Source organism: Pleuronectes platessa, chromosome 8 (assembly GCF_947347685.1).
Source record: "Pleuronectes platessa chromosome 8, fPlePla1.1, whole genome shotgun sequence".
In the NCBI taxonomy this organism is placed as follows: Eukaryota; Metazoa; Chordata; class Actinopteri; order Pleuronectiformes; family Pleuronectidae; genus Pleuronectes; species Pleuronectes platessa.
Window position 1 is genome coordinate 27,972,456 of NC_070633.1, and position 23,115 is coordinate 27,995,570.

General features: G+C 42.8%; 1 protein-coding gene across 2 annotated transcripts in view; it reads right to left on the reverse strand.

The window, feature by feature from the left end:
• Window positions 1-4,875: 4,875 nt before the first annotated feature.
• Window positions 4,876-23,115, reverse strand: part of slc36a1 (solute carrier family 36 member 1) — a 28,933-nt gene continuing 10,693 nt past the window's right edge. For both annotated transcript variants that reach the window (XM_053428608.1, XM_053428609.1), the window contains 4 exons: window positions 22,366-22,464; window positions 21,750-21,916; window positions 20,605-20,774; window positions 4,876-7,555 (listed from right to left, as the gene is read on the reverse strand). In XM_053428608.1, the coding sequence (XP_053284583.1) occupies window positions 7,281-7,555; window positions 20,605-20,774; window positions 21,750-21,916; window positions 22,366-22,464 (711 nt within the window). In that variant the 3' untranslated portion in view covers window positions 4,876-7,280. The remainder of the gene's footprint in view (window positions 7,556-20,604; window positions 20,775-21,749; window positions 21,917-22,365; window positions 22,465-23,115) is intronic.

Sequence of the window (23,115 nt, forward strand, 5' to 3'; positions counted from 1 at the left end):
TGTTCCCCTCGAAGCTGCAGCGGCTGATTCTCCAGTTCATCCTCACGTCTGGTCTCTGATCCGTGTCCTCGATGCATCTACCTCACAATCCTCCAGATCACATCGTGTCTCACACTCACGTGACTTCAGCTGCAGCTTTGAGACTGAAACAGATGAAAACAGGATCTGTCAGAGCGTGACGACATTTTAATATCACGCAGACACACAACGTGTCCTGAGAGCGACACAAACATCCGTCCAAACACACAACACAGGTCAGTTTGAACAGAAAACTCAGAACTCAGGTTCATCATTTCGGTTTTGTCATTTCGAATGTATTAGTTTCAACTGAATTAGTTCATATTGGTCTGAATGAAGTATATTCTGGGTTGGAGACAGTTTTCATCTCTTTCAGAAATGTGTCAGGTCTGAAGATGTAAATGAAGATGAAGAGAAGCTCCTCTTCCTCCCACTATCCAGAAATATGTTCTATATCATCAATTAACTAATTAAAACCAAACTTATGAAATAATAATAATAATAATAATAGTACATTTATTTATACAACACCTTTCATACATTAAGTGCATCTTAAAGTGCTTTATAAAAAATTAAAAGACATGAAATAAGAGATTAATAAACACACGTTAGCAATAAAACATATACAAAATAAAGTATATGAAAACTTGAACATGTGTGATTAGAATACTTAAAATGACAGAAACCGTCTTTGACAAATTTATGTAACGTGTACTTTGGAATGTTTTAACCAACTCGTCGCCTGATGTGATATTAAAATGTCTTAAACCGTCTAATAGATAATGTTACAGTTATGATTTACTCTCAAATCTGTTTTTTAGTTTACTTACAGTATTTCTCTGTCGGTGTTCGACAAAAAACTTTTACTACAAAGGTTCAAAACAATCCAACAAATCACATCTGCATTTAGAGATAATTCATCTCCTGTTACAGCTCCAGTGATTTTACACAACCACTATAAGACTCTTTCCCAGTAAGGGTTTCTGTCTCTGTGTCTTCCTGGTGAACTGGGAAGTTTCTGTTCTGACTCTAAAGACCTGAAACCACTTGGACTGGACTTTTTTTTTTAAAACAAGCCTCTGGCGTGAAACTGCATTGAATTATTTCACCAGGATTCATCTCCAGGTCATGGGTTTCATACCTGGAACAGGATCAGCTGAGGTGGTGGTGGTGGTGGTCCTCCTCCTCCTCCTCCTCTTGCTCCTCCTCCTCCTCCTCCTCCTCCTCCTCCTCCTCCTCCTCCTCCTCCTCCTCCTCCTCCTCCTCCTCTCTGTGTGAGACTCTGGAACGAACAAAGACGATAACACGGTGTCTCTGCCGTTCAGAAGCAATACTTTTGATTTCCTCACCCATTACAACTGTTCACCCCCCCCCCCCCCCCCCCCCCACCATAAGTACAGTTACTTCACACTTCGTGTATTTAACAGGAGAAAACCACTGAAGCTCTGGTTGTTCTGAACAATGTTCTGACCACATCACTGTGTTTCACTCTCCTGGAAGAAGAATGTTTCATGTGAATGAAGAAGCTGCTGCTGACCTCACTGAGTGTGTGTGTGTGTGTGTGTGTCCGTGTGTGTGTGTGTTATCAGACCTGTTCCTTTCCAGAATAAAGGTCCTAGCTGGGTCTTCAAACTCTCAAAAAAAAAAAAAAAAAAAAAATTGTAAGTAAATTGAAAGCAAAATAATAACTTTATTCATCAGTATAAACCAGATTTAAAGCAGGTCAAGTAACATGGAGACTTCGGGGTCAGTTGATTGTTGTCTTTAATTATTTAGAAAATCTACAGATAATATTGTATAGATTACAATAATGAATAACTATGAGAAGTTCTAGATTCAGAAAGAAATAGAAATCGACTGTTTCGCATAATGTCGTCTTACTTCAGAGTTTTTGGCAAACACTTCAATTTGTGGTCTTCATCTGTGTATGAGTCGATAAGATGGTTCAGATATCAAGTCGTATTTTTCAAAGTCAACAATAAACCTTCAAGCTCAAGTAGTTTGTCCAGATTTGTTTAAATTGGCTTAAATTTAACTCTGTTTTGGCGTGAAGATGATTTTCACTGAAACAGTACGTGACCCCGACCTGGAAGCATTTCCTCTTTACTTGCAAATCACCACAACCACAGAATGTGATTCTCTGATCGATGGAAAATATATTGAAGAAAATCCAATTTCCAATTTGTGTGTCCTTCCAATCAAAAGTTACAAAGGTCGATATCAAATGAAACAATGAGCTGAGAGAATAAACCTCGGTCCCAGTGCAGGAAGATGTGAATTTACATTTATAGGACCCCGGTGAACACAGAGGGAAATGTGATTGACCCGCTGAGAGTTTGAAAAATACAGAACCAGCCTTTTACCGTTAGTCGTGACATCAGACATTATTTATTTTTCTTTTATCGCTAAAAACCAATTCAATTACCTGAGCTTGTTGTTGTTAGTGTGTTGGTAACATATGCTTAAAAGAATAATAAGAATAAGATATAAGATATATAAATGCAGTTTCTGAAGGCCATGAGAATGTACCTGTATTATCTGATTTATTTTTCATACGCTGTTTTGCACATCGAATGTTTGTGTTGTTGATGAGACAAAAGAACCCCCCCCCCGAGCCCTGGTCACCACGTCTTAATAAAGGAACGTTCACTGTGAGCCGCCCTCTGTCACTTTATTCCACAACACACGTGTAATAACTGTTTCAATATTTGATGTTTTTTGCTGGAAACTCAGTGAACAGACTTTTTCCTCTTAGATTGTTCACACTCGTAGATTCAGTCTCCGAAGACTTGAAGTCATTAAAGTCCACGACGAGTTTCACAACATCAACAGTCGGGAAACAAGTTTGGGATTTTATGGCTAATTAGATGCTAAATCGTTTAATTAGGAAGTTCTAGACTATTTTCCTCACCTCACTTATTTCAACGTGGGCAGGTTGATGAACAGAAACTGATAAAAAGTTCAACTGCAGAAAACTCCAGCGTCCAAAAAGGTCAAACTGTTAAATCAGAACATTTCAGTAAAGGTTAAAAACCTCTTCAGGGAGGAGTGTGAAGAAAACCCTCTGGAGAAAAATGATCTAATTCGTAGTTCGACTCTTTGAAACTGAATAAAGACGGATGAAGCATCTCCACTTCCTCCGGTTGTAGAAAAATTAAGTTTTTAAATCATTCTCATCATGAAGAATTCGATTTTTCTTAATCAAATGCTTCAACTTTGTATTTGAATCATTAAAGTTATTGAGCGATAAGAGAAATTGACTGCTTTGCTGTAGAACCTTTGATTTCCTGTCACAGAGGATTCAGACACTGTGCAGGAAATACGCTTGTGTAGAACCAGCATGAAGCCAGTGAGAGGATGGAGCTTCAGTAAACACATCACACGCTCCTCGCTCTCGTCTCCGGCAGCGAGCAGCTTCTCACCGCTGTAGATCCTCTCAGGCGTTTGAAGAGATGCTGCACAGATCAGCTGCTGCCGGCGGCGAGAGGCGGAGATTAAAAGAACCAGGAATCTGAGGAGGAGAGGGAGGAGGTGAGCGGGAGGAGAGGAAACTGAGAGGGAGACTAGAACCAACGCCCCTGTGGCTGTTTGCCTTCATCAACTCCAGCTGCTTCCAGGCTCATGTGAGGTCAGTGTGACCTTTGACCTCTGGAATGGAATCAGTTTATCTTAGGGTTCAGGAAACAAGGGGGCACAATCTGAAGGAGGATCCTTGAAGCTGAGAGTCCACAGGGAGGCGTCTCCTCATCGTCCCTGTTCTCAGTGAGAGGAGGAGCTGCAGGTTCCTGGACTCACGAGTGAAGCTGCTCCACGGAACTCAGAAACATTTCAGCTTCATCCAGAACAACGTTAAAAACACAAACATCTGTCCAGCTGCCGGAAAACCTGAAAACTCATTCACTCCCCAACACCTCCACCGATGTAAAGCTCAGTCTCTCATGTACAGCTCATCTAAAATGCATGGCTCTGTGCATCGGCCCACATTAAACACTCCCCTGCTCCCACACGGGTTAATGAGAATCCATCTTCGACCTGAAGTGCAGCTCCACGGAGGAGAATTAGAATAACATAGAGTAGACAGGGTTTAAGACCAGCCACCAGGGGGCGATAGATATGTTCTCGTTCCATCGTCTGCAGGATTACGCAAAAATCGACTGAACGGATTTCCACGATTCCTGTGGTGGAAGGACGGGACGTGAACCAACGAGGAAACATCACCTTTTCTGTTCCTTTGACATTTACACCAGCTTCCCAGAGAATGATTCATGTTCCTTGATTAAGAATAATCAGTAATATTCAGGGATCTGATTGGTTTTAATTCAGTGCAGCTTGATTGAATTTAAGCGGCGTCTTCTCTCGACTTCAAGAGGCTGAAACGTGAGCGTGTTACTGACGAGGTCCTGACGTGCAACATCCTAGAAATACGATGAACTGAAGAATGTGTCGTTGCATAGATGAGAAAACAGAGAGAAGAGACGATCAGCTGCTTTAATGACATCGAGGAACTCCAGGAATCTCTCGTCTGTGGGTTTCATATCTCGAGATGCGTTCATCTCATCAGCTTCACACGTGGTTGGTGCATTTTTAAAGGTTCAGAGAAGAGGAGGTTTGAATTTAATGTGATCTGGACACGTGATAGGTCTGCTTCACGGATCTTTAAACCACAGGTGAGCAGCTGTTTGTGCAGCAGCTCTTTACTTCAGGTTCCAGTCTTTATTTGCAGCGGCTCATTAGCTGCAGGTCATTTTTTCACAGTTTCTGAGGTAAACTGAGATATAATGTGAAAAGTCAAAATAGACCTGAAAGAAACTTGTTTGAGGCCGACGACTGAATAAAAGACAGAAAAACACACGTTGGTACTTTAACTGTTATTTACTCTGAGCGACAAGCTGTGATGAACTGTTTGATTCAAAAATACTGAGCAGGTTGAAGAGATGCGTCGTCTGTGGGGAACTGAACGTCCTCATCAAAGATTACATTTGTACACGATGTATATTAACACAAATCTAATTCAGCCGTGAAACAAACCATCAACATCTTTACACATGAGACTCGAGACTCTCAGAAAATGTTTCAAGACAAACGACAAAGTGACGAGTTCCACGTTTCGCCTGAAGCTCGAGTCGGAACCTGGTTCCTCCGGCTCGTCGGGAAGTCGGGTTTTATTCTACATACATGTTACATGACATGCAGAGTCTCTGTGAGGACACTGAAATAAAACTTAGTCGTAAGCTCTAACAGATGCATGCTGCGTGAATAAAAAACTATTTAAAAATACAGAATTAATCTTTGTAAATACATTTAAACATAAAAACACATTTAAAAAAAAAAGAATCGGATCATAAAAATAATAAAGTTTTAAAGACAGAAAAAAAAACAAAAGAAATTGTTACACAGAAGAGGTCCCACATAAACACTGATGAACTTGTTCAAGCTGAAATATATTAAAGTTTGGTTCAGAGAATCGGGTTTCTTCCTGGCTTTTAAAACGTAAGTGAAAAATAAAATATAATCTTTTAGATTTTTTGTCAAATGTTTATTTTCCTTTAGATTTTACGTGAATCAGTAGTTTCTCCTCTGTAAAGCAGCATTTTCAATGCAGATGTTGAGGCTGATTATTAAAGTTCATAACAAGGATAAACAAAGAAAAAACAATTTGACAAACAACATTTAAGAAACTTCCCTTTTTTCCTTTTTAAACGACCCGACCAAAACATCCTGAAACATCTGGACCAGACCCCGAAAAGAAAGATGGACGACATGACTCATCCTCAAAAGTGAAGCCAAGACATCTGGATCACCCTCTGGTGGCTGGCTGCAGTACTGGTCATAAACTCTACCTCCTCCATGTTAGTGGATGGGACCAGGACCAAACTGCTAAATATGGGGTCACGACTGGTTTCATATCCAAGATATTTTGGCTTCCCTTTTGTACAGTAAGAAGAAGACGTGTTTACAGTCTGTTAAATAGCCACAGATAAAATGCTCAAACTACAGTTTGTATATTTGTGTTATTATAAGACGAAGCTCTTATTATCATCATGATCATACTTATGAGACACACACGTCTGAATTACACGATGAGGAATCCTCTGTTTCCTTTTGTCAGTGAGATTTACTCGGTGTGACCGAGCAGGTGATAATCTCACTGTCAGGATCTGCTAAAGTGAAAAGCACAAGGCAAAAGATTGAATGTTCTAATTCATGTAGAACTGGATTCAAATTCAGAAACGTTTTGATACACAACACTGTTTGTTAGATGGAATATAAGGGACAAATATTTAGAATAAAGTCGTAACAAAGAATAAAGTGTGATGTGATGTTAAAAGTTATATTTTGAGAAAAAGGTTCGAGGAGAGTTTCACTCCTTGAAAAACTCTGAAAGCTTTTGAATACGACACCGAACCAACGACCTCAGTCGATCATGAAGAAACATTTCCTCCTTCACTTCTCGTAATAATCAGATTTCAACCTAATTCTTGTACTATCACACTTTCTCTAATATTAGGACTTTATTCTCTTAGTATTTATTCCATTTAAGTGACCTTATACTTCGTCGCAGTTTTGTTCTGATTTTTTATTTTTACAGTTTGTGCAATTTGGGTCTAAACTACCCTCAGAGTCGTTCTGGTTCGCAGAGTAAGGCATGAGTTAAAGTGCAACACAACATGAAGATTGTTATTAAAAACTTTTTTCTGCATGATTAGTTCAACTAGAGAAGATCTAAGCGAGACGCTGTTTGGGCTGAAGGGGTTTGGAAACATTTTTAAAAGACCAAATCGATACCAGTTTGTGAGGTAGTTGGATTTTCTGAATGAAATATTTAAAACATATATATATATATTTTCAGGCTGAACCTCGAAAACCCTTGATTCTGTACATGAAGGAATTATTTAGCCTTAACTGTCATTTTGTTATCATGAAAATTGCGCTAAGAGGCTGTGATTGACGAGATGTGAGTAGTTGCAGGTCACTGAAGTACGAAGGTGACCGAATGAAACACGACATCGAGCGTCACACAATGTCACACAACGTCACACAATGTCACACAATGTCACAAAGCGTTACACGGCCTAAACACCTCAGAGAATGATCCTAAGACGCTGCTGTGTCCAACAGCAGCAGGTCAAAGAAGAAAAACAAAACCTTAAAATGTGCCCTAGAATGTCCTGGTGGTTCAACCCCACCTGCTGAGAGTCACTGCTCCTCCTCGCTGCACCTCCTCGCTGCTCCTCTTCAGTGCTCCTCCTCACTGCTCCTCCTCAGTGCACCATGTAGGAGGACAACGTCTCATCGTTTTTGAGACTGTTCCGGGTGATGATCTGCTCCAGGGCGGCGTACGTGCCCGTGAGGAAGCCGATCAGACCCACCAGGCTGATGAGCGTGTTCTTGGCGGTCACCATGGGCGAAAGGCCCTCGGGGTAAAAAGTCACCAGCTGCAGGAGGGGGGGGAAGATCAGTGCCAGGAAACTGCTGCTGACCGAGCCGACCAACGAGATGACCAGGTCCAGCTCCGGTATCAGGACGGCGAGGGCGCCTGGGGGGAGGAGACACAGAGACACGACATGAGAGGCCACACTTGAGGACCCTCCCCCTTTTCACTTCACCTACCGGTCGACCTTTCATCTGAACTTCATTAGATATGTCCCTCACAGTTATTAATGTCTAATTCACACTATGAGGATCTGAATTTAAATTCCCGGACAAAAGCCCCAGATTGGAGCCGTTCAAACTTCAAACTGGCATTTCCTGGCTCGTGTGTGACTTCCTGTCGTCAGTTGTGTAGTGTGAACTGCACATTGATCCGTAGTCTTTCAAAGTTGTGTTGTCTGAACTTAAAAGTTAATCAAGTTTGTAAAACCCCTTCCTGCCTTTCACTAAGTTCCTCTTGACCTCAATGTAATTCCCCAACAATGTCTGGACCTATTGATCACAGCTACATTAACATACTGACTGGTCACTGCCGTGTCCCCACTGTGTTAATGCCCCCCCCCTCCCCGTCCTTCACACTGGGTCAGTCCACCATCTCTGATCCGTTCTGCACTGACTGTGTTGAGGAACCAGCAGAACTCACACAAACTTTGAAACTGGACTTTTGAGGCTACAAAAAAAAAAAACACCTCAGTGACTCTGGTACTCCTTCGACTCAAAGAGAATATCTGAAGCTGTGAACAGATAACGGTCTCATCGTGGAAGACGACACACACATCAGAGGAAATCCAGTGGTTTAGTAATTCAGCAAACTTCTTATGCTGCAGGTCACATGTGGAAGTAATTCTGAGGCTTTAGTTTCAGTCTGTGAAACTCATCACGTCCAAACGACAACTGGTCAAAGTTTGAAGAAGCCCCCTACAGGCCGACTTGAGATGACATGTTCAAGAGGCCTTGACCTTTGACAACCTAAATATAAATCAATTCGTCCTAGAGATCAAGATGAAGGTTTGTACCAAAGTTTGAAGATATATCCTGAAGGAATTCTTGAAATATGAGAGTTTGTGGACGTCACCACCAACGTCCCGGTGTACGTGGGGACAGATGGACAACCTGAGAACGCTTCCAGCCACTGGCAGGGAGACATCAAACAGACTCTGTTCACCAGCTCCTCATCACAGTGACCTTTGGTCTTTATCGCTGCTTCCTTTTCATGTTACTGATCATAGGATTTCAATCATATCATATCCCCCCCCAGTTCCCTGTGTCCCCTGTTACATGAGGAGGATGGTGTGTAATAGAAGAGCCAGATGAGATTCTCTGCTTTTATCTTCTCTACAGCGCAGGAGAGGAAATTCAGAGCTGTGCTAGAAAACAGGGCAAGGAAGACGGGAGAGTAGGGAAAACAGGTCGGATGAGAAAAGAAGTGGAAATTGGGAATGAAGGTAAAGAGAGGAGAGAGAAGTAAAAGAGATGGATAAGGCCTGAAAGACGACAACACAATGGAAAGAAGAGGTTGGAAGGTGGAACAGTGAAACCTTGACAAGTACACACACTCTTCATCTCTGAATCTGACCGTTACCATCTTCTCCCACAGCGAGCGCAGAGGACGAGCGGGGGGGGGCTCTTGTTCTCTCTGTGTGTCGGACACTTTTTTTTTTTACCAGCGGCTGATGAAACAGTCTCTGAACCATAATCAATTGCTTGCTGCTTGCATGTTCACAAAGTCTCACAAATTAACCTACAGAGCGACGGCAAGGTCGAGCTTTCATGTGACGAGGAAGGAGGGAGGGAGAGAGAGAGAGAGAGAGAGAGAGAGAGAGAGAGAGAGAGAGAGAGAGAGAGAGAGAGAGAGAGAGAGAGAGAGACCCTCGCCACCGTAAACCTGTCACTTGTGGGAAAAGGCTTTTGAAGGGTGCTCTTCAAACTGCATCTGAAGCTTTCCGAGCCATCACACAAGGCAGGCGAGGCCGTCGAGGGGGGGGGGGGGATACCTAGAGAGAAGACAGAGCTTTCATACCGAACGCACCGTGAAACTTTAGCTAAAAGCCCGGCTGCCGTCCCCCGAGAGAGAAGCAGAACGTGTTCATCAGGCAGCTTCAAAAGGCCGAGGAGGGAACGAGTGGAGCAAACTAACACGGCCTCGTATCTCTGATCCTACTGAGACATAAGAAATAAAATAACAAAGACAATGAAGAGAAAGTGCGTTCAGCCCTGCTCCTCTACTCCAGCTGAGTGGTAAGCCACAGTCAGATGCTCCTTCAGAGAACCACAGAGGTGTGGGAGAGGAGAAAATGGGATGATGGTGATGATGGGGACAGTGGTTTTATGATGTGTGGTTAAGTATTTGATATCCATTCACCAAAGTGAACAACTGGTGCACTGTACAGGTCGGACATCTCATCTGCAGAATTTAACGCGTTTGTGAGTTGAGGAGCTCCGTGAAAAGAGATTTATTTATTTAAAATAATATCATCAACAATTGGTTAATTTTAATAACCTCCAAACTGCAGATCAGCAAGAAATAAACAAGGAAAATGGATGAATATTAAAAGTGGTACCAACCTTACATGCTTATACGAGATCACAAATACAAACAGTTGATTAAATACAATTTTAAATAATGAAATAAATATTCTGAGATAAGAAAAAGCAAACACACAGAACCAACACCAGCTGCCTCCGTGACCTGATCTCAGATAAAGAGGAAAATGGATGGAGGGAGGGATGGATAGAGGGAGGGATGGATAGATGGATGGAGGGAGGGAGGGATGATGTTTAACGTTGGGAAACAAAAGGTCCAAATTCAGAGTACACAGCGTAAAACAAGCTACACAATATCAATTCTCATAACAATCCTAATTTGTCCTCGGTGATTGATTCGGGAGCAGCACGGCTTCCAAATGAATGAATGATTAAACTAATTGACTAAGAACTTAATTGAGTTCTCTAACTGACTGATCCACTCGGTGCTCGGATCGATTGTGTTGAAACACCTGAGCTGCTGCTGCTGCATGATCGATGAAGCAGGTTCTTTGATTTGGGACAGAGGGATTGATAAAGATCTATTTTGAGCACAAAACCCAGTTAACATTGATCAGGAGGTTTACAGGCTCTGAGGCATCGGGTTGTTCATTGACCTTTGGACGTCTGTATAAAGATTAGAGGTCAGAGTGGGGGAAGAGACCATGTGACCAAGAGCCACAGCAACAGGACCCTGGTTAAACTGGCTCAGGTGTTGGATCTGAAGTCTTAAGAGATTTTAAATTGTCTAGATTACATATAAACGTCACTCTAACCAGTTTCATGACTTTAAGGCCTTTCTTTTGTAAACTGTGAAGTTTTACCAACACGCTGAAATAAAGTGATGTACTGTTGAAACAATGGATGATGTCCAACTTAGACGTCTAAAGGAAGGTTTTCACTTCTTAAATTTGAAAATAAAAAGATGTCTAGACATCTGCAAATCTGTCTTAATTCAATGTTAAATTGGAAAGAACTCCTGAATCCACAGCAGAGTGAAATGTGTGTTTCAAGGCCGATGCACTTCACCAAGTTCAGCGTTGGTAGTTTTTTGCATATTTCAGCAAACAGCTGCGGGTGAAAATATGAGCTGCTTGTTGGAGCTGATAAGCAGCTGGAGGAAGAGAGGCAGAGAGAAGGAGGGGGGGGGGGGGGGGTCTGGTTGCCTTTAGTAGGAGCAGCAGGAGGTTTCTGAACTGAACAACTTTCCACTGGGAGGAGCAGCTTCACAGCCAGGAGGAGTTCCTCCAGAGCCACAGAGACAGGGAGGCTCTGCAGTGGGATCAGACACTGGTAGAGTGGGATTTAATTTCCGTTTAGACGCTGGACCACTGTCGTGTCTTCACCTCGCCACCAGCAAACACCACCCAGGAGCTGGCTGCCTCCAAACCTTCACGTGCTGCTCAGTGGACTGGAGCTCATTATAAACATGGAGGGCAGCTCACTCCCCGGCTGTTTCCACTGAGGCCGACAACCAGTGACCAGTCAAGGTCTGCATATGATAATGCTAATTAGCGAGGAGTGGATCTGCTCAGCTTGAAACCACGACTTCTGACACTCCAGTATAATAACACATCTATCTCATACGTCTCTTACACAGTTATTAATCTAGAATACATAGCACCACTGGTCTGAGCAGTAACAAGGTGGAAAGGTGTTTTTATTACCACAAGAGATTTGATTTGTCCGTCCTCATCAATAAATCTATAAGCTATGATACTGGAAAGAGGGAGAAGTAATAAAACTCTTAAATATGCTGACGAGCATTTTCTCTGACACGTTCTAATCATTGCCAGCAAAGTGTTTAATTAAACTAAACAGCGATGATTCCTAACGATTATTAACTTGGCATCAAACTCGCCTCCTCTGCCACTTGGTGTGAATCACACCTCTCCTTCCATTTGTTCTCATTGCCCCAGATCTCCATCAACATAACCTCCGGCTCTCCCCCTCCTCCCTCCTCCCTCCCCCTCCTCCCTCCTCCCTCCCCCTCCGACCACTTCAAGTCAGCACTCAGCGTTTCTCCTCGCCCTGATGAGCGGAGAAGAAAGGAGGAAGAACTGCTCTCCTGCAGTCTCTGCTCTAGATTCATCACCTACCACCTTTAAATTGCCGTGTTTCAGATGCACTTGGCACTTTGTTTGTCACAGAAACGACAAGAAGGATGAGGCTGCATCTATAAAGGTCAACGACACGGCACGATGCCTCGCTCCCCGGCGCCCCCTGGGAAACGAGCCTTATCTTTCATCCTGCTCAAGGTCCATGTCGGCTACAGACCATGTACTAAAATACCCGGAGAGCTTAAAGCCCCATCCGGAACAATGGCTTCATTGAAGACTTTGATTCATGGGTTCATTTATTTAAAAGGAGCATATTCCAGTATTAGCATCTACAAAAAGCATAAAAACATTGAATGAATTGTTTATTAGATACTGTGATGTGGTTGTTAGCCGGTATTAGGATGCTTTAGTTGTTTATTGATGTTCCAACTTCTGTCATGAACACAAATTGATGTTACTGTCATTCATTTTCTGTTTATGGCTCCACTTATAGTTGTTAACAAATATATCGATATCATCATATATTATACATCATTTTGTTGGGAATAAAGTAGAAATGTTGAATTCCGTTAAATCTAATCAAGGGAGAAATGTGATTTAAAATGTTGTATATGATCCGTTTGATTAAAACTCATAATCTACATTGTGCATCGTAATAAAAGTAAACGTTTGTAGATTTCAGGATTTCAGGATTTGATTTACTTTACAAACAGTGTGTTATCAGAACAACACAACAGGGATGTAACGCTTTGGTAACTCACAGGATTTAATGGACCAGAGGAGGTGATGGTATTTTTGAGATTTCGACTTTATTTATAACATAGATTACTAGTTTTCATATATTAAATAAATAATGACCAAGCTGAAATCGACAAACCCGATGCTCATGAGCATGAAACAGGAAGGAGAATAACTTATTAAACAAACTTTCTTTGAAGTTTCCTGTGTGGAACGTATCTTCAGGTTCAGACCAGTCTTGTGTGTAGACACCTGCGGCCAGTGTGAGTCACCACGGCTCCAACACAAAATAAGAAGTATTTTCACTGCACTGTGAAACCTTATGTACGCAGTAAAAAGTACACACATTTCTTTGCTATGCAATTACAGACTCGGGGGGGGGGGGGGCTGTCCACACCAAACCATTCCTTCTGGAGCCTTTGTGAATGACTTGAGTTCCTTAGGAAGCCAAATTGATTATTTCAGCCCCTGGGAAACATTGTGGGAGCAATCAAACCGTCCGCTGAGCGGAAACAGGATGTCCACTCATCAAAGTTTCCAATTCAATTAATCGTGGCTCATGGTTGTTTAAAATTACAGAACTGTGAGGTAGCAGAAGCTGTTCCCCACCAGCGGGGGGGGGTAGGATTCATTTAATCAGCAGCAGGTAACAGTCGGCTGGAATCAATTTGGACCGAGATGATTAGGATTTCATTTTCATTTGACCTTAACCAGGAACGTCATCATAAATAACCATCAGTAAAAAGAAAATAAGTACGACCCCATATAAATAGAGCTTAAATTCAGAAAATAATTATGTTTGACATAATTGTATTTTTTTATGTAGGATATAAACACAAGTGCATTTTTTCTGCATTGTTTATTTTCATTTTCTGATTCATTCATTTTATTCTGTAAAGTGAAAGTTTCCATATCTGCAAACATTGAGGCTGATATTGATCATTCTGTGAAAGACCGGTCTGTGTTTCACCAGTTTGATCCTCACAACCTGAACTTTTCCTTCTGATCCAGGAAACATGATTGTTTGCTCTGTGTTAAGTTATTTGTTTCAAAATCATAGTTTCAGAAGAGACTGATATGGATTTATTCATTAAAACCACTCTCTCAACAAGACCGCAAACATCCTTGTTTATCATTATTTTCCTCACAGCGCCACAATTTTCTGCAGAATCACAAACAGCGTGTGCAGGAAACCAGGAGGAGGTTTTTCATGCTGAGCTGAGCGATGCTGTTCTTCCTCAGTAATTAGTCTTAACATGTTAACTAGATCAGCAGATTAGTATTAAATGTAGAAACAACAAATCTTCATTGAGCTGGTTGATATCAATTACCTCTGCTGAAGAGTTCAGGCTGTCACCCTCTTGCTCAAACTACATTGAACATGTAAAACTCTTTTCTGGAGTGATACATTTCTTATATTAACTCTGTGTCTCTGTGTGTTTTGATGGACTTTCTGGGTTAATGTGTTGTTATGTGTCGGGCACTACTCGCCCCCGACCAGAGTAAACAATCTGTGAATCTTCAAAAGAGAGGAAATAAGGACAGGGAGGATGATGGATCCAGTAACAAAGCCGGAGGACTTGTTTCCTGCTCAGGCAAACTGATCAAATCATAGAATAACACCGGTGGTGCTTCTCTGAAGAGATTCACTGATTTTAACTTCAAGTGCAGGATAAAGCTACAGAGCAAGTCGATGCTCTCCTGCCCCGGAGCACTAATTGATCCAAAGTGTGACCGAAACCATTCAGAGCTTCACTCTGTGGAAATCCAAATGTTATTTTACTGTTGCTCTCATTGTGAGTCACAAATGCACCGAATGGAACAAAAGCTCACTTTCAAGGTCAAGTAACAACAAGGCAGACTACATTAAAGCTTTTTAACCGACTGCGAGGACTGAAGCACCGAGGCGGATGAAAACACATCTCTCAGGGTTGATCTTAAATAACTGAAATTTAGCCTTGAACAGCCGCCTGGATTTTAATGCGTGAGCAGGATAATAAGCAGCAGCAGCAGAGCGTGAAGTATGTTGTGTGAACATACGAGTGCGAGGCCTTCGGGGGGGATCTCAACAAATGCAGATGAATGTTTACCTTCTGAATAAAAGCAGACAATTGTGGGAAATGATTGCTCTTAATTGTGCAGCTGGAAGAAAGGAAGTATAACAAATAAGGAGGTTTTCTGCTTGTTTAGGACCCGTTTCATGAATAAATCCATACTAATCCCTTCTGAAACTATGGTTTTGAAATAAATAACATAGATCTAGAGCAAAATGGAAAGCGGGCGACAGAGTGAGCGACATGTTTCAATGGATGAGACGGAAATGTTTAGGTTATGACGACAAACTGGAGGAAACTGAGATGAGATGAGGACTAAATCTGAGAAGGTGATAAGATTCTAACTTCACTCAGCAACTTCCATTGAACCAGCATTGATTTGTAATCAATTGATGACGTCACCGCTTGAAAACGATTCTGAAAATGAACGTGGCTTCGAGACGAGAAACGAGAGCACAGAGAATGAAAGAAAGGACGCACACAGACTAACTCGTAAGAGTGGAAAATCACACACGCGGAGACAACAAAGGGAATAGAGAAGAGACACACAACACAGAACCACACACAGCATGATGAGCTGCAATTCTGTGTTTGTGATGCACTGGACAGGAACAAGATGTCCAGGACAGACCTTTCTAGCCGACGATGTCATTTGCAGTAAACGTAACGACCTAGAGTGACAGAAGAAGGCCGAGGAGAGAGAGAAAGCAGAGGAGGAGTGAAAGTGTAGGGAGGATGGAGGATGGAGGGCGAGGCTGACCTTCAGCGCCCAGCAGGAGGTCCATGCTCAAGACAGAAATCCTCCGGCTGACCAGTCTGCTTCCGGCCCGGCTGCACGGGCTGCGCTGCTTTTAGCTCGGCCGACACACTAAGAGCTGCTGGTCCCGTGTGCGTGGACAGTGACTCAACTTACAATCGGTCCTGTTATAAAGACAACTAGTTCAATGTGTGTGCCGTTGATATAAACCTGGACAGCTTCTTAAAAGCCCAATCATGTGGACCACTGTGGTCTTCAGTCACTTCCTCTCACTGAGAGAGGAACAGAAAGCAAAGGCCACAAGTCGTAGAGGGGAACGTGTGCGTGCATCGATTTTCTCAAAGGGTAAAACAATATGTCAGCACCACAGACCAACAACACTGCAGCACTCTTTCCCAGTGGCCTGACGCCTTCGTGCCACAGTGCTCCAGGAAGAAGTGTAAAAAAACTAACAAGAAGCAGCAGCTCACGCGACAACCAGTCCTCTCTTGTTCCAATCAACAGCTCAACAACACACACTAGCTGCTCCGCTCCCGCTGGGGCAAAGTGACTCAGACAGAGGAAGCACTTACAAAGAGGAAATGAAATGACCAGTGTGGCCATTATAGCTGCTGTGCAGGCAGGAACAAACCACTGTGGTTGTCTCACTGGTTATTGCTCAGCAAAGTGAAGTTAATCAAATCCCTCTTCATGATGCTGCTAGTCACTGTTCTGGTTAGTTAGGTGAGTTTGGGTCAAGACAGTCTGATATTTAAAAAGTTGAAGTTTTTCTGTTAACACATTTTTCCATAAACCAAACCAAGATCTTAAAATAGCAGTTGCCCACTGGATTGAGTGAAAAGAACCATAACGCAAATCTATTCGTGCACTTGGGATCTGCAGATTAAAAACTACCCTGACTTAAATTCAATACACTGAAGTCATATAATTCATATTTGGAAATTACAACTGCAGAAAACAAGACACCCATGTGAAGATTTCTAGAAACCTCCACTCTGAGGCTCTTGGATCCAACAGGAGCAGCAGCAGCTCCTCCAGCCCTCAGTCTGTCTCCTGCGAATTAGAATAGAGAGTTCACTTCAAAAGAAGTCTCATTGAAACGAACTGACCTTCCGAGCGGGAGGAGGAGAAGTCACAGCTCAGCTCGGCGGAGAGAGGAGGACTTAGCTCGAGGCCGTCCTCTCTCTTCTACCTCTCATCTGACTGTTAAAGCTCGAGCTGAGAGACGTGACGGGGGAAAGACCAGGATTCTGTTGTTGGAGCAATTTGAAGAACTGGGGAACATCGGGCATTCATTTCACAGCTCTGACATTTCTGACATCAGTCAATGCTGCAGTTCCTTTTCCACCATCACCTGAAGGACAGCATCACATCTCGGAGGATTTGTCGGCTAACCCACAATACATAACGGCAAAATAGCACAAATCCTCCTCACACTTAAGATCCAGGCGTTGAAATCTACTTATTCACTTTTCTACCTCTTTTGGGAAAGAAGAAACCTCGAGGATTAAATATTCTTCACACAAACTTTACAGCTCCACTTCTAAACACAGACACAGGTCTCTCTGGATATCACCGAGTTTTGTGTGATCTTAAGTTTAATAAGATATTTTTTTGCCACGCTTAGAAATATTAAAAAAGTTATGCCCCTGCCTGCACAAAGTTAGTCTGTCAAGGGTTTAGTTTCTTAATGTGTCGTCAGGCTGTCGTCCACTGAGGCGAACTCACGTAGCTAACACACAGCAGCAGTTTAACAAAGACAAGAGCTGTTCCATCCACACGGCCGTGATCCAACAACCTGCACTCTATTCAAAGACCACGACTCTGAGGCATTCTCTTCAGGGTTTGTTCCACGCAAACCCACACGATGATGCAGTGCTTCAATCTCCTCTTGTGCTTGGAAGCAAAAGCAATCTCCTATCCATCCATCCAGGAGCAACACGATCCAAGCCCCCGTCCCCCCCCGTCCCCCCGTCCCTCGCCTCTTTGATTCGAGCAGGCGTCGCTGGGACCTGATTGGAAGCCGGCCCCTTCCTTGTTGCTGCACCGGCTCCACGCTAATGACACGCACTCTGCTCAGCACCCGTGAGACCGGAGGCTGCTTTGCAAATTACCTGCAGACGTGAAGTGGCACATGTATGCATGTATTCCTTTTTATTAGCGAATCAATATGCATGTGCAGAAACCTGTGCCGTGTAGAAAATGTAAATCTGCATGAATTCTCCATAGGTTCCAATCACAGCTAATAAAGGAAATGAAGATCCTGGGGCTAACCAGAGGTGCGGCTCTGTAACTCAATAAGATGTTCTTGACTGGAAGTTTTATTGCATGTGAAGTGCAGTGAGGACAGAATAGCAATGAACTGAAGCTGTGAGTTTCTTGGCGTGGTTAAGATTCTCACACTTTATCACGATTTGAGTAAAAGATAACTGTACATCCACAAACCCAGTGTATACTCAGTGTATAGCAGTTAAATAAGCTGCAGAAAATAAACGTTTATCTGCCTCTTGACTCCATGTTATCTCTGATCCAGTTCCCTCATGTACTGAAACTCCCCTGATCCTCCCCCTCACATACACTCCTGTCCAACACATACTAGAAAACCTTGAGCACTCTTTAGAGAAGCATGTGGATCCCACTCACCTTGAGCTGCTCACACTTATCTGCTGTATTTTGAACCCTTCACATCTCGTGGTCTCAACTTCGATGAGTTAATGGAGGCTTTAATGCAAAGTGCTTAACATTACAGCAAGTGTGCAGGACACATAATCCAGAGAGTGATACTTGACAACACAACAGCCATAATAGAGCCAAAATAACATCAATAAAAGGTTCTGTTCTATTTAGGGAACACACATTTAATTCCTCTGACTATTAAAACCTGTGTTTATTACCGTCCTTATGGCAGTGCCTCACAAACCAGCGCCATTTATAACGAGGCCACGTTTGTGGATGTACTGCCAAACAACCGTGTCAAAGTAAAAGATGCATGTGGGCAGTGAAATTTGAAATGGACAGATCCATTAAATCTCAATCAGTGATGCAGCCCCAGAGAGACCTAAACAGTCTGTAGCTATCTACAAGTCACCGCTGTTTTGGTCAGAATGACAAGAATCAATGCAACAGATAGATGAAGCTGTCAACCGTACGTGTTCCATGTCCAAACTGCTTCAGTGTCTGCTAAAGGTCGCGGTCTGGTGAAGCCAGGAGAACCACATCATCAGCAAACAGCCCAGACGAGATCCCGAGGTCACCAAACTGAACACACTCCGCTCCTGAGCTGCATTCAGAGTTTCTGCCCATGAAAAATTGTTCACAAAGACTGAACTTGGTCCATTGACCCCCGAACAAACGTGCTTGACCTTTTGCCAAGAATATAACTACAGTGCATCCCTCACTCCATTCATGAGTGGATGGTTTGAGCACAAAGACCAAGCTTCTCTGAGGCCATTGAGACAATGAAGACTCAAACAAAACCAATTCAGTATCCTCGAGGTGACACAAATCTCAAGATGCCCTCATAAATGTAGCACACCCTCTAGTTTTAAAAATGGTATCTGCCCCCTGTACCTGCCAGTGTACAGGGACTGTCCCGGCCTCTTTCAGAAGACGTATTACACCTTATATTTAGATTGTCCCCTCTGTCCGAGCCGGAGGGAGAACTGACCGAGCCCGACCTGAACCCGACAGGCGTTGTTTTCTGTGCGACTCGAGTCCAAAGCTATTTACAGGAGCTGGCAGTCGTTCATTGAGAAAATAATGATCTTTGAATGAGTAGAAGACTGCCCCCTAGTGACCCCGACGTGCCTCAGCACCTCCACACAGAGTCTCACCAGTCTGACTGGGGGGGGGGGGGGGGGGGGGCCTTGGAGTCGCACCAACCGAAACACATTCCTGAAGAAGTGCGAAAACAAAGACCTTGTGAAAAAATTGAATAAAACTTTGTTCACTAATAGTTTTACGGTGCAGTTGTACAAAGAGAGAAATAGATAATCCTGCAAAGGTGGGGATTAAGTACTTCAGAGACAGAAACTAGATTTAATTGTGAAAGGCAGCCCGTGTTTTTTAAAATCCGTGTTAAGACACAATCTCCTAATCTTCACCAGTCTTATACTCGACGGCAGAGCTAACAGAAAAAGTGCAGAGGGGACTTTTAATTCCAAGTTTAGTTCCTGCTGCTCCACACTTCTGTACCTGGCAGTAATTGGTCGCAGAGGGCTCGTACCCCCCCCCCTTTAACTGACGGAGGAGATCAGCTGACACTATCGTTGCTGTGTGACAAAGACGCCTCCTACACTTTCTTTCTTGCTCATTTGCGAAGTCAATCAAAGATTCAAACCAGCAGCACCAGGAGAATTTACTGTATTTTCTCTGATCTCAAGTTTTAAGCTCTTCAAAGACTGGAATGTGCGTCACCATGGAGGCATGGTTGCTTTATTCTTTTCAGTAAATGTCTTTACTTTGTTTTTCCTCCGTGTTATTTTTAAAAGACAATTTCAGATGTGGTCCACATGTGCTTCTTGTGCTGCTCATCATTATGTAACTCATTAAATAAAATGGCATTAAAGTGGCAGCTGGCACGCTGATAGTCCCTGCTCCATTTTCTTTGTAGAAATGCACTTAATAAAAAATACAATAAAAGAAACCGGGCGCTGCACAGACTGAAGATCAAACGCTTCAAAGCCAGAGAGACGCACAAAGCAGAATGTGTTTCCTGTTCCTGCTCAGGTCTGAAATGAAGGCGTCTCACATTAGAACATATCGTACAATGAATAGATGAGAGAAGCTGGTCTGAAGAAGAAGAACAGAGAACTCTGCTCGTTAGGGCTTTGACCATAATCTCATATTCTGAAAACGCTAGTTTCATACCCATAATATGATATTGGGCGGCTTTGTCTTTGCAGATGTGAGTGGAATAAATAAATAAAAATCCCATTTACCTCAATACACAAACCTAATTTCCATTTACTCAAGAAAAGTAAATCCCATATAAATAATCTTAGCATGTACTTGCGCTGCTTACATGTGAAGATGACCAAGACGGTGCGAAGCAGAAGGTCGACGGCCATCTCCCATCTCTGGGAGACGCGGGCCAGCACCGGCGGGATGAGGATCTCAGCTGGAACGTAGAACTGCAGGGCGAAGGTGATGAAGATGCCAAAGCAGTAGAGGAGCTTCACCGCCTGGTAAGTCCTGGACAAGATACGAGCATGAGACAGGAGGTGAACTTCAGAGAAATGTGAGGATGGAAGAAATAATGCAGCTCATCAGTAAACAGCACGTATGCATCAGGACAAGGCCTCGAACTTCATGCTCAAGATCCATTAATCCAATAACCTGGTAAAACACATAGCAAGCACTGGCTGTCTGCTGCTCACCTACAGATACTGGTAATTACATTCAGTTTTCCACCTCATTAAGCAGCCAGTCTGCTCCACTAATTAGCGACATCAGTCCAGTGGCAGGAGGCGTTTGTAGAGACGTGGGTCTCCTGCAGCTGCCTCGATGGTACAGAGTAATGAGCGAGCAAATCCAACTGCAGTATTTAGTCTTATTAATTTCATTATGTCTAAAGAAGTTATCCTACAGGAGGGATGAGATGAGTTTCACATCACGACCGAGGGTTTTCATCACTGAGTTAATCAATCAGTCGAAGTTGGAAGATTATTACTGCTCCTCTGCCGGGGATGTTCTCATCTGTGTTTGTTTGCTTCTCTGTCCGTCAGTGCAATTAAGAAGGAAACTACTGAACCAATTTCCATGACTTTTCGTGGAAAGGTGGAGAACAAGCCAAAGAAGAGCCGTTCCAATATCCGTAGAGGAAACAGCTCTGGTGTTAATTCCTGGAGATTTATTATGAGCTTTCTTTCTGGATGTCCAGCGGGGACAGTGATAATTCATTTCCAGGTTTCCTGTGAGATCATTTGATAAAACTAATAATGAAATATGCAACACGGGAGCAGGAAACTGAAACACTGAGAGAATTGTAACTAGATTCTGACGCAAATAAGTTGAGACATGTTGTCCATCTTTACTAAGACTCTATGTTCTGGACTTATCTGTAATTATTTCAAATTAAAGGTAGGGCCTCAAAACACTTTAGTGTTTAAAAGCCTCTTGTTGTGTGTGTTGACAGATACACAAATCAAGTGGCGGGTGTTTCCTCACCAGCAGTTTGGCAGGTTGAGAGTGATGCTCCCGACCACGTGCTCTCCAAAGCACAGATATCCGATGGTGCCGAGGCTGATGTAGAGGAAGGTGACGATGCTCATCCCGACATACAGAACCAGGGGGAAACTCTGGGGCCTGTGCATCTTGTTCTCCAGGGGAAGAACCTGCCGACCCACAGAGACACAGACTCTTTAACAGAAAAATGATTCAATGACATTTGAATATTAGAGGTGATCATCCAAAGAAGTCCACGGTGTTCCTGGGAGTTTTTTCATTTTGAAAGGTCCCTTCATCTCCGGCTGTGATGTCTTGATATTTAATGATGGACATTACAATGAAGGTAAATTTGTGCTGACATTTCAGATAAGGACTCAGACTCTCTTTTCTTAGCTCTTAAGTGTAATCTTTTCTCTTCACTGGGTGGTGCTATTATAATAACTGCTTCTGCCTACAGCTTCTATAGAGCTGTGAATAATATTCTGCACACTGAAACATATACAGAACATAGGATAGGATTACACAAATAACTCCTGACTGTTTTAAACTTGGTGGAATGTGACATGTGTTTGGAGCGGAGCCGGCAAAACAACGACAGCACACGACGGTCACGTACCACTCCAATCCCCTCAAAGGCAAAGATGGCCGTCCCGAAGAAGAGGGGGTAGTCTTTAGCTCTGCCCACTCTCGGGAGGTCGGTGGGGTCTGTGATGTTCTGGAGGGAAAAAGGAGGAAACATTGATTTAACATTATTGGTTTTATTCCCATTTATCAAGAATTTTGCTTTACATTGTTTGTATGGAAAGAGCTGTACAAATAACAAAAGGTTTAATGATATATAAAAAGAAGATTTTATTAAGTATTCATAGCAAATAAATAGTTTACATTTAACATGTTTATGCATACATAAATTTGCATCTTGTCTACATTGTTTATAAAAGTTTTCATTTCGGCAAACGAAAACACAGATTCCAATATATCGGGCAAGTTTTATCTGCCGATGAAGAAACTGTAAGTTGTTATTTGACGTAATACAAATAAAATTGAATAGAACTGATGATATAATCTGAGGCTTTGTTGCCCGACCCCCTCTGACTGTCAATCATATCACTCCTGCAGACAACAGCTTCCCTCTATGGACAGAAAGAAATCACACTAAGTAGCAACAGCATTGTGCCAAGAGAACTTCTCCTCCTGCTCCTTCTTATTAAAATTAGCTGGTAAATGATAATTTATCATGATTAGAGTCTTGTCCCAACTCCTGAGGGAAGATGTTGTAGCCCTCTCCTCTGTGGCTGCGTTTGGAGCGGGACACAGCGACAGAAGAGCCCAGGCCAGTTGGGACAGACCCCAGACCAGTTAAACA